The 12,009-nt window shown below is 34.9% G+C and overlaps 1 protein-coding gene across 1 annotated transcript; it reads right to left on the bottom strand.

Moving 5' to 3' along the window:
• Positions 1 to 1,347: 1,347 nt before the first annotated feature.
• Positions 1,348 to 10,199, bottom strand: VCS (Transducin/WD40 repeat-like superfamily protein). Its single transcript, XM_068639060.2, has 12 exons — positions 9,280 to 10,199; positions 8,522 to 8,571; positions 8,286 to 8,442; positions 7,983 to 8,204; positions 6,482 to 6,610; positions 4,713 to 6,248; positions 3,949 to 4,308; positions 3,741 to 3,860; positions 3,452 to 3,622; positions 2,432 to 2,590; positions 2,189 to 2,314; positions 1,348 to 1,883 (listed from the first exon to the last, which is right to left on the bottom strand). Exons 1-12 carry the CDS (start codon positions 9,928 to 9,930, stop codon positions 1,575 to 1,577), a joined length of 3,990 nt encoding a protein of 1,329 aa, XP_068495161.1. The 5' UTR covers positions 9,931 to 10,199; the 3' UTR covers positions 1,348 to 1,574.
• Positions 10,200 to 12,009: the final 1,810 nt, after the last annotated feature.

Below are 12,009 nucleotides of genomic sequence, written 5' to 3'. Positions count from 1 at the left end.
CACTTTTTTTCTATCTTTTTTAACATGATAAAAAAAACAAAAAAACATGATATTGTAAATTTTTATTGCCCCTACACTAACTAACATATTCCACATAACTCTTTATAGTGTGGTTTCTCATTACTTTTTTATTTATTTGATGAACAATGACTATTTAACTATTAATTTTTTTAATATTTAAATACTAATTAAGGTACTGTAATTAATTATAATTCTTTACTGTTAGAATATGTGCCACAATACTCTACATATTTTTTTTTGTGGACGTTTCAACATCTTATTAGACTCAAATTAGTGGTAGTGGTAATGACTTTTTTTTTTCATTTTTCAATTTGGTGGTAGTCAAGGTAGCTTATACTTATTTTTTAAATATAAATTTATATTTATTTTTTGTTTTTATCTATTTCCATCTTCATCTTCATGTATACTTGTAATTGTGTAGTACTCGTTGAATATTGTTTATAATATTAATTAAATAGTTTTATAAATTACAATAAAATTATATAACAATATTAAGGATTTAACGTTAAAACCACACACATTTCTTTTATTTCATATTAAACATAAAGAAAAAAATTACATAAATCTTAAAATAGAATATAAATAACAATGATATAAATGTTATATTCACACACAAAAATTATATAAATAAATAAATAAAATTATAAACTTAGTCTATATGACTTATAAATTACACAAATTTCTTAGAGTGCTATAGGGTTAATGTTTCATAAAGACCCTTCAACATTATTTCTTGGTAGTTAGATCAATCCCGAATTGAATAACAAATAATTAAACAAACAGCCAAGACAAAATAGAATTTCTTTCTTAAAAGCAATTAAGAAAAAAAAATGTAGGATTACAGCCACAATCCAACCTAATCCCAAAAAACATGAAAAAGTAGGGGCACCTTATGTTAAAATAGGTGAGGATGCTACTTGGGTCACATTATTATTTGAAACAAATAAAAAAAATTAAAATATAATTTTATTGAACATCTCTCGACAACTTTGAGTGTTCATTCTAATTTTCGTCCCACACTAAGAACCAAATCCGGTTCAAAATATTTGACTTTTCTAAATTGTTAAAAATTTGTAATAGCTTCTTACATACTAACTTTATAGCATATTCAAAATAGTTTATATTTAATACAAAAAATAATCATTGCTTTAGTGTGAATTAATAAAAGAACGTTGTACAAAGTCTTTTTATTGTAGATGAGTACTTCTGAAATAATCCATAAATAATGTTTATTTCTTAAAAAACTATAGACATCCATCCAAATAAAATGCTTATGGTGGCTATAGCAAAATAATTAACGCATTCTGGGAGTGTTGCTTCCATATGGAATGGAAGAGCTTGTGAAATTAAAGTGAACCAATTTAGTTACTGCAGAGTATTTTCACGGATGAACTACCTACATGTGAACACTGACTACCAAAATTCGACCATTCGAAGGAAACTCACTGAGCTTTGTACAAAATTCCAATCATATTAGAAGTTCACAGGGCGAAGGATTTGCACATTTCTGGAAATGAAAAAAAAAAAAAAAAAAGAGAAAAAGAAAGAAAGAATCATTTACATGTCATGAGCATGGAGTTGACGACATGCAATAACAGACGGATACTAGAGAGATCAGTTCCAGTCATTGTAGGCAAGTTACGTTGATGATTGAGTATCTGGTATACTTGCTCAAAGATGGGCCGTGTGTGCATTGCAATCAATGGGTCCGATGGGTTTATGGCAGATGCCACATCTGTTAACCATGCGATCTTTCTTGCTGTATCGTTGTTAATGTCACAGGCCAGTTGCTGCAGAAGTGAGAGCAGTACACCTTGACTTAAAGGAAGAGGAACTATTGACAAGAGTCCATGTAAATCAACCTGATTAGCAGTAATGGATTGATCCAGTTAGTACTTAGTAATCGGTGTTTATTTGAATATGATGACATATGCACACACATCAGTATTAAGAAATTCAATTAATGTTCCAACTCAAGTTGAATCAGCAGATTTGGACTGCAAACGATTGTATATATATACACAATTTGCCCTTATAAAACTATCAGATATAGATCGGCCCGATGTCTAACATGAGAACTTTTATAAAAAATAAAAAACTATCAGAGATATACTACCGAAGCAGGACCTAATGTCTGTGCAATTGAGGTATAACATATCGGCCATACCTGAGAACATAACCATGATACAATGGATACATCACTTCTATGTAGAGCTCCAATGAAAGCCTCCTCGTATTTCCGTTCAGAAATCAACCTTGCTAGCTCCTGTGTGGGATCCAGGGGAACCTCAACCTGTTTCGCAATGCAAATTTGCAAGAACAATTATTACCATGTAGAGACAAAAGTAAAGCTTGCTGTTAACCATTACCTACAACTAAATCCCACAAATGGTTAGCAAAGTCACCCCACCTTTTCATGAAGTAAAGGACCATTGTTGAGCTGGACCGGCAAAGGATTTAATGAGCCTGAGCTTGTTCTTGTAGCTGCGAGTGCTACTAGCTTTCTCTGGCCCTCAAGCACTTCTCTACTCAAAGTTTGAGAAATTGATGATGCTGAATTAATGGAATCCTGCAAAGCGCATCAAGAGAAATACTGCAATTGAGATGCAAAGGAGTGACAAGCTAAGGAAGAGTAACACTGACATGACCAAAAGCTTCTTTGATAAACCAATCATTTTTTTGGCAGCTGATAAGTACTTCACTTCAAATACAAATTAAGCAACTAAGATTAAAAAAGCCAATATCTACATGTCATATGATATAAGCAAAGAAGAATCTCCAAGCTTCCCTCAGTATGTTGGTGGTGTGATGACCCTAGCCCACTCGACAAGTGGCAGTCATGCAAATTTGTTCTTGCAGAAAGTACCTACCTTAAGTACCTACCCACCTTTCCATTAAAACAAAAGACCTATCTAAAGCAATTGAAATGCAGAAGAGCCTACAAAAGTGAACTAGAACGAGTGCTTCTCATTCAAGATGTAACAAAATACTATAAAAGCTTGACCTCTTACAATTGGTAAGCACTTTACCTTACAAGTGGGATCCAGATCCACCTGTTTTAGAGAGGATATATTCCTAGGCTATCTTATATAGCATTCTATCACTGTATGAGAGATTTAGAGAGAAATTGGTGCACATTTTGAAATACGAATGGAAACAAATCCACTTGAAGGGTCAACTCCAGCCCCACAAACAAAAATGCCATGTTATATAAGCAAAAAAAATTAAACAAAGTTTTTGAGACAAATTAATTCATTATGCTCTTCTTTTTATGCACACCAGCACTCAGCTCATTTTCCCCACAACTCATTTAATATTATGTCTCTGGGAAGGTATTATGTCTTGAGTAAGGCATGTTGTCCAAATGAAAAGGTGCAGGTTTCAGTGAAAGACCCCCAAAAGAAATAAATAAGCACTCCCAGTTACTCACCCTTAGCGTCATTGCCAAAGAAGTGGGTGCAGATTCAAGGCGTTGCTGCACAGCAGCTGAATGTTCAGCCATGCCTTTCTGAAATGTAGCATCCACTTGCTCAAACATGGCTTTACACGACATTTCAAATGCAGGAACAGCTGATGTTTCAAAACTGGATTTGAGTGCCTCCTACAGAAGAAATTAGTATACAGTAATGAACAAAAAGGTACGTTAGATGAAATTACAGATACAAATACCGCTAACTCCAAGAATGGAGCAATACAGTCGAGTGAAAGCCCTGACGTACCTGAAGCACCTGTTTGCCAGTTGTCTGAAATTGTGCCTGGATTTGCCTAGCTACGGTAGCTTCCAGTTTTGAACTAACTGATTTATCAAGTTGGTTCACTGCCTTATCACCCACTCCTCTCTATGGCAAGAAATGCCAATTAGATCCAAGCAAGACAATGTAATAATTTCATTCTAATGTCTATTGGATAGAGAAATAATGTGCAAACCTGGAAGGATTCAACAATAGCAGAAGATATTATTTTCTCCACAGCAGGAGACATTGCACGTACTACTGCTTGCCCAACCGAGGCCATTTCCTTCTTTACAGTTTTCTCCAGTATTGCTGGTAGATCTTTATTCATAAAGTTACTAATCAGACCTGTAATTTGCTGGATACGGTCTCGTAACAACTTTTCATTTTTTGCATTCTCCTCCTGGATTCTAGCCCATAAAGCATCACTGTTGGCCTTGACAGCTTTTTCCATGTTTCTCCCTAGGGCAGCCTCAAGCCTTCTACCTTCTTTTGTCACTGGAACAGCAACCATCATTGTCATTTGTTTTTGCATCTCTTTTTGCATTGTCAGTAACTGCAAAATAAGAGGGGTCATGAGTAATTAATCAAATGCCCAGATATCCAACATGGTACTTCAATACATTTGTTCATAGTCATTCAATGAAATTAAAAAATAATTGCATACACATACAAACAATATGTCCATCCCTTTAGATATTAAATGGAAATGAAAAACTGGGGATTTTTTAATGGACATGTACTTACAGCGAAGCTAAAAATCCTAGCTTCTGAAGGACAAGCTGCTTTCTTTCATCTTTTTTTCAGAAGAAAAGTTATTTACTATTTAAAAAAAAAATATTTAAAAACAATTACAGGTACTAGTAAAAACTCCCTTTAAACACATGCTAATAAATTAAAATGTAACGCATGATTAGTTATAAATTATCTTTGACCAATAAAAAACTCTAGAGAAATCACCTGATTGATTGATTCCTGCATTGCCAGAATTTGAGCATTTTCAGCAGACGGAAGGCTAGAATTTCCATTTGGTTCATTGGATGAATCAGTTGAATTAAACACACTTGGAGATGAGGAAGGTAGGCCTGATGCTTGAGAATTTTTACCCTTCTGTCTTTTCCCTTTTGCATTAGGCACAGGAGATGGTGGCACAGCCACAGATGTAGATGAGTCAGAAACCTTTTCATGGGCATCTTTTGCCATATCTTGGAGTCCATCCTCACCAGTATCAGGAGGTTGAGCTGGTGACATTGCTCCCATTGAATCAATTTGTCCAGGTTCCTCTGTAAGGAATGTGTCCCCAGTAGCTATCACACAGCCTTCTCGAGCCATCTCAATACCAAGATCTGAAGCCTGAGAGCAAAATATTTTTTCTTTACTATCTGAAATTGGATTTTGTTGTGACCCTTGCCGACCAAATTCATCAATTTGATTAGATCTTGTCTCACCCACCACCTTCACTTCCACTTCAGCACTACCCACATCCTGGATCTTTGCTTCTCCCTCACTCTTCCTATCAACTATATTATTCTCGGAGGAGGAGGAACCAGCCTTTGTGATCTCAGATGGGGTGATTAGATGGGTTGGCTGCTTAAACATGACAGAAGGACTAAGTACACTAGAAATGTGATCCTGTTTCACTTTCTTCTCATCATTCTTTGAATCACTACTAAATGTCTCAGAGAGGTTTCTGTGAATGGTATCCATTTGTCTATCTATGGAATAATCATTAACAGGATGTTCCCCAACATGATCACTCAAATTTGACTGTGGACTCCTGATATCAGAGAGTTTCCTAGATAACCTTGGGCTTAAAGGAAGAGGTGGAGATGGAATACAAACAATATCAGGATCACTACTAGAAGGAGCTAATGTAACAGGTTTAGCTTCAGTGTTTGAACATGTAATAGGTGCCTCAACATGGCCAGAGCTTAAAGGGTATCTGGCCACGAGTCCACTTTCAGTACTACCTGCTTGTAACATTATTTTGGGAGCAGAAGAGTCTAAATTGTGGAATCCTTCAACAGTAACTGCATCCCCAGAAACACAGGAATCTGACTTCTCTGGTCCCACATTATCCAATGGTGGAGGCAAGCACTGGGCTAAATCCAAAGCATACTGCTGAATAGCCTGTGTCTGGACACAGTAAACCTGAACAATATGTTCACCATGAGGTAGTATATCACTTGTCCCAGTAAAACTCAGAATGGGCATGGTCACAGTAAACTCAGCTATATAATCCATGCGTGTTGATTCTGGATTAGGACCATATTCTAAATGTACAGCATATATAGCATTCCTCTGGGCATTTGCAAGTAAAAGAAGACCTGCATGAGACAATGCTGCAACTTGATTAAAGAATGCATCTCTAGATTGTTGAGCTGAACTCTTCAACTCCAACGTCTGAGTGCATTTCCATGATTCAGTGTCACTTGGGAGCAGCCAACCTTCTTCACTTGCCGATACCCAAAGCTTCACCTCCCGATTTTGTGGTCCCTACACGGGTGTTAATTATAATTTGTAAACAAGTAAAACAAATATTACTAGAGTAATCACATATGATAAATTAGTTCTATGGAGGACTATCTGGTTGAAACAACAAACAGTGGACAGATCTCTGCTGACTTTTACAAGCTTTTTAAATGCAAATAAAATTTATTATTGTCCAGATACTGCAAATCAAGAATTGAGATATACACCTGATCTACTAAAGCTGATGATACACTTACTGCTGTGATAAGGACAATATGATCAGGCTGGTGAGGAGCAGTGAAAAATGTAGCAGAAAAAACTGGATGTCCATCATGTGGTCTCAAAACTTCAAGTGGTTGTGTCTTGCGATCTTCCCAGATCTTTATCTGTAGCATTTGATTATAAGTGACAAATACAATTGAGACATCTATAACAAATTAAACAAATAAAAATGCAGCACAACATAAGCATTCATGAGAATGTTACTGATAGGAACTAGGTTATTATGGGATGCCCAAGTCCCACATCCAGTAACATGGGATGTTCAGCGGAGTATTTAAATGTTTGGTTCTTCGTCCTTGACAGCTACCTTTGAGAGTGGGTTCCACAAATGATTGGGTACTTATCAGTTACACACAATTATAAAGAGAACAGTAGGTAGTTTTCTGTTGGTATTTTTTCAGAGTTACTAGATGATCCTACTGTTACATAACTACAATTAAAAAAATTATTAGATTTGAAGTGTTGGTGTAAAATAAATAAGCTCAAAAAAAGTTATCAAACCACTTTTTACCTCAGTTTCATATGGACAAAATTTTGATGCAGTTTTTCAAAAGTTTTTGGTGTCATTCCTCCAATCAAATTGGAGTTTCACTTTGGTATTCAATGCCACCAGCTTAACTTTTCTGACTTTTATTGTGAGAATTACCAAGGTGGAAATCTAATTTTACTTAAGAGATCATTACCAAAAACAATTGAAGAATTGTATCTAAGTATTGTTTGTTTCATATTTGTTCTCCATTCTTATCCTCACAACTTTTGCTTAACTGCATCTACTATATTGTTTTTAAGCAATACTTGCATGAGCACAGTGCCGGTAGGAACAACAACAAAAAATTAAGATAGTATTAAAAAAGCTTTGGCATAGTTTCACTACAGAACAATGTTACTAAATAACCACACCACGATGCTAGTGTGATGGGTGACAGCAATGGCAGAAAGACTGACCACCGAGGGAAACAAAAAATAAATTTTAAAAATGTTTTTATAGGAAGCAAACTATCTTGGTCATTCCACATGAGCATACTTCATGTGTATATATTATTTTTTATTTTAATTATAACTGTCAAGCTTCCACCAGTCTGCAATGCCATCCACCATATTTTAAAGGCATATTTTTGGCTTCCAACCGTCCTCCAAATAACAACGCTAAAGACTTTATTATTATTGTAATACATCTTTAAACTTTTGACTTTGTGTCAGCAGGTATTGTTCATACAAGAATTACTAATCTTCTCTATCCATCCCTGTTCTTGAATGTACCCACATACTAGTGTGCTCTTGGTTTTATATTAGTAAATATCAATGCAAGCTAAAAGAAAACCATATAGATTTTTAAGGAACATTAAAACCACCGCATTGTTTATCCTGACCAGAAAAATGCTATAATAAAAATTGTCACATTTCAACCAATAAAATGTATGAAAACCAGGGAAACCAAAAAGTAGCAGTTAATAATAACAAAAAGAAAATACAAACCGTGCCATCCTGCGACGCAGATACCAATCGATTGGTCATCCATTGGCACATAGATAAATCAGTCACCTCTCCATCATGCGTGCCTACCAGCTGAACCCCATCAATGAGCTTGTCAACAGGACATCTCAGAGGAGGATCCTCCGCCACAAACGTTTCACCATTTCCAACTTTTGTGGTGTCAATTCTCAAAACATGTTTTCCCATACCAACTATCAAAATCTCCTGTGTATTAAAAGGTTGAATTAAAATAACAAGGAAGAAAGGTAAACAAACAATGAAACAGGAAAAATATGGGGCAATTACTTGTTTATGACAGTGCCAGCAAATTTGAGGATGTTCAACTTTCTCCTCCCCCACTATTTGAATAGCAATAACAATATTGGCTGTAATTTGAAGCTTATCTTCATCATCTGGACCTTCAGAGATCTTCCACACGTAAACTCGACCATCTGTGCCAACACTGCAGAAAAAGCATGTTCCCATAGACAGATAAAAAAAACAGACCGCACCATATAAAGTTTTCAGGGAAAAAAAACTACCTAGCCAAGAGATGAACATCTTCAGCAAAAAACGCCAAGTCTGTGACCCTCTGACAAGGGGGAAAAAAGATTAATCAAAGGCTAAATTTACCAGCTTTAATAATTTTCCCATTAAAAACACAGGGTGGCAGTATAGTATGAAATTGCAAAGTGCATTATTTCGTAGGCAACAAGCCATAAAAGAACATTAATATGTATGATAACTCTACTGCAATAACAAAACAAAATCCAACCTCCTCATCTACATTTACCCACTAAAGCCAGTAGAAAAAGCCCATGTTGTTGTTGTACCTTACTAAGCAATAATATCACCATCCATTTCTTAAATTTACCTCTTTTTTTTTTCTTTGCAAACCTCTCTTATTGTTTACCCAAATCATAGCCCAGTATTTTTTTTGTCTTTCTTAAATTTACCTGATATCTTTTTCTTTTTCTCTACCTCTCCAAAATTATTTGTTTGCCCATAGGTATCTTCTCTAACAGGCAATTCTGTCCAAAGGATGCTAAGACACTAAATGTGAACACCTCCCTCATGTGGAATTCGAACTAAGGTTCGCCACATTGCAAGAGACCTGCTCCTTCCACGATAATCAACTCCCAATGGTGGCCAGACGACTCACCTCTTAGTATAACTCAAAGCGCTGCCACATAATGTTTTGTTTTGTTTCCTTGTCGCAAAACGAGCACAAGACAATTCCCCAACAGAAGAACAAGCCAATGCAACGCAACAAAAAAACAATTCAAGACACGAGACAAACCTGAGTGTGGCCTCTGAGGAGAGACCTGACAGCAGTGTGGATATTAAGCACCCTAATGTTCCCCTGTTTCAGCCCATAGCATATATAGGACTTATTCACCGCAATCTGCCTCCCCAAAACCGGGTTAGGGTCCGACCCGTATTTCGTGATCGGAGCAACCTCAAGCTGCGGCTGGACCTCGCCAGGCAGCCGGACGTCGACGTCGTAGGCGACGCGCTCCCCGGAGAGGTGCCTTCCCTTGGGGACCTTGCCGCTGGGGAGTCGCGTGAGGGCGGCTGCGGCGGCAGTGGCAGCGGCGAGGACAGCAGAGGGGGTGGAGGAGGGAGGCGCGTAGTCGGGGGGCGGGGGGGAGGGGTTGCTAAGGAGGGCCATGAGGCGGGCTCCGGCGTTGGGGTTGGAGGGCGGAGGGATGGGCTGGGTGGGGAAGGAGAGGGAGCGGTGGTGGGGGTGGAGAGGGAGGTCGAAGGCCGGGAAGTGAAAGGGCGCGGCGGCGGGGAAGGGCGGAGGGTATGAGGATGAAGGGCTAGGGTTAGGGTTAGGGTTTGACGAAGGGGGCGGAGGGTTGAAGAAGGAGTGCATGTCGAAGGGAGGAGGAGAAGGGTGGGTGTTGGTGTTGGTGTTTGGGTGGTGGTTGTTTGGGGAAGCCATCATCAGATTGAATTGAGCTCCAATTCACAATTCAATCTGATGAAACGAAATGAGATTGGTGAATTCGTGAAGAAGAAGATGATAGATCGAGATTGGGATTGTGATGAGTGCAGAGAGAGATCTGAAAAAGATCAAGATTGGAACTCGAATAGACTGTAAGAGAGGGAGGGAAGTGGAAAAACCCACTTCAACATTCACTTCTAAAACTAAACTTTATCAAACATTTTCTATTTTTATTTTTTTCCTCCTTATACTATATATACTTTCTAAATGTAATTATGTTTCTTTTTCCACATATTTATACTCAACTTTCACACACCATAAATAATTTTTAAAAAAAAATTCACAAAATTAACCGTAAATTACTAATTATTATTCATAAACTAACTTATTAAAAATTGATAAAGTTATTCGTCAGAGTAATTTATTAATTTAAATCATAAAATTAAATATTTAGACAATATTTTAACATATATCTAGATATTTCAAATGTTAAGTGAGCTTTACTGTTTTTATTTAAACATGTTATGAAAGCTTCTTACATTACATCAACATTAATTTCTCAAATTGTTTTTAAGTATTATTTTTTCTTCATATTTTATCTTTTAATATATAAAAATGTGGTTGCATAACATTTTCTCAATATTTAATTATCATGTGTATATCTCATCCTCAAAACTATAAACATTTTATTTTTAATATGTAATTTAAATAAAATTCGATATTATTTTCTTGAATGTGTTTTTCAACAATAGAAGTTTTCATATCATATTATTTTTTCACATGTTTTTCTAAAATCTGCGTATACGATTCAACACAATATATTTATATTGGATAAACTAATTCGTACCGTCTTATTTTTCTTACAAAGTTAACAAAGATAAATAAATCATGATGACAAAACAAGATGAAAGGACAAACATGTTTAGTTGACACAAGATAACAATAATCTTTCTTCAAGTTTATTTAACTATTGAGGGTCAATAACTTCGTTTTATATAAAAATAAACACGCACAAAATTATAATATGTTTCATATTTGTAGGCAAGATTTCATGATGAGTAACCACGTAGAAAAATCATGACAATCATTAGACTAATGAAAGACTATTAACGTTTGAAGAGTATCTTATCATATTTTGACACTTTTAAGACATTGAATGAAGTTTGTTTTCTCATTTTGTAAACAAAGTGTAGCGTGTAGGGCCAAGTGTGCATGCTTACCAACTTTTCTTAGTGTAAACTCCTCTTGTATATTAATTACAATAAAATCTAAATGAACATAGAGTCTTTCCTCATGTTTTCTATGTTGACAAATATTCCAAATAAATTATCACACTCATTTTTTTCACATTTTCGCATACGTTGCATTTGTACTTTATGACGTTAACAATATTGTAATCATACAATGTCAAAGACATGCATAAATGAATAAAAAATAAAAACAAATCCAGACATTACATTTTCACCTTCTACTTTATAATTGAAAAACAATTTGTGGTTTTTGAAAGAAATTACGACTTTTCATATTTTGAATATGAAAATAAAAAATAAAAAAGTGTTAGATGATAAAAATGAAGATGAATTAGAAAAAAATATGCAAGTGTGCAATGCTTCTCAGCAAGTCTGTAATGTTTAGTTTTAATTTTTTAATTTAATTTTTTTGAATTATTTTGTTTTTAATTTAAAGTATCTCCTTTGGAGATATAAAATTAAAACTGCTTACAAAATAATAAATATTTCCTCTCATATATTTTTAAAATAATAAAATAAAATATAAATATAAAAATATAATTAATATAAAATAAAATTACACTTAAAAAAATCTCATTTATATATATATATATTACCGAAAATACAACCACATGTTCACATTTTTTTTATTTCACTCTCTTATAATTTTAAATATATATATATATATATATATATATTATTTTTAATTTTATGTGATTTTATTTATTAAAGAAAAATAAAACAATTAAATATATTATTTATTATATATTATACTGTAATAACAAATTAATTATATAAAATATAACATTTTGAAAACTTAATTTAATTAAACGTCATCGTGCTACCTTGT

Source organism: Phaseolus vulgaris, chromosome 6 (genome assembly GCF_051622355.1).
Source record: "Phaseolus vulgaris cultivar YP4 chromosome 6, ASM5162235v1, whole genome shotgun sequence".
NCBI lineage: Eukaryota > Viridiplantae > Streptophyta > Magnoliopsida > Fabales > Fabaceae > Phaseolus > Phaseolus vulgaris.
The sequence above is the reverse complement of the archived record's forward strand: the minus strand, read 5'-3'. Positions and strand labels throughout refer to the sequence as shown.

What these genes read in the sequence shown, in the direction of transcription:
- VCS (XM_068639060.2), bottom strand. Translation starts at nt 9,930, where the DNA reads ATGATGGCTTCCCCAAACAACCACCACCCAAACACCAACACCAACACC. An exon ending in GATGTTCATCTCTTGGCTAG is followed by an intron (nt 8,443 to 8,521) that starts GTAGTTTTTTTT and finishes CTTTTTCTGCAG; the next exon opens with TGTTGGCACAGATGGTCGAG. An exon ending in ATATTGTCCTTATCACAGCA is followed by an intron (nt 6,249 to 6,481) that starts GTAAGTGTATCA and finishes ACACCCGTGTAG; the next exon opens with GGACCACAAAATCGGGAGGT.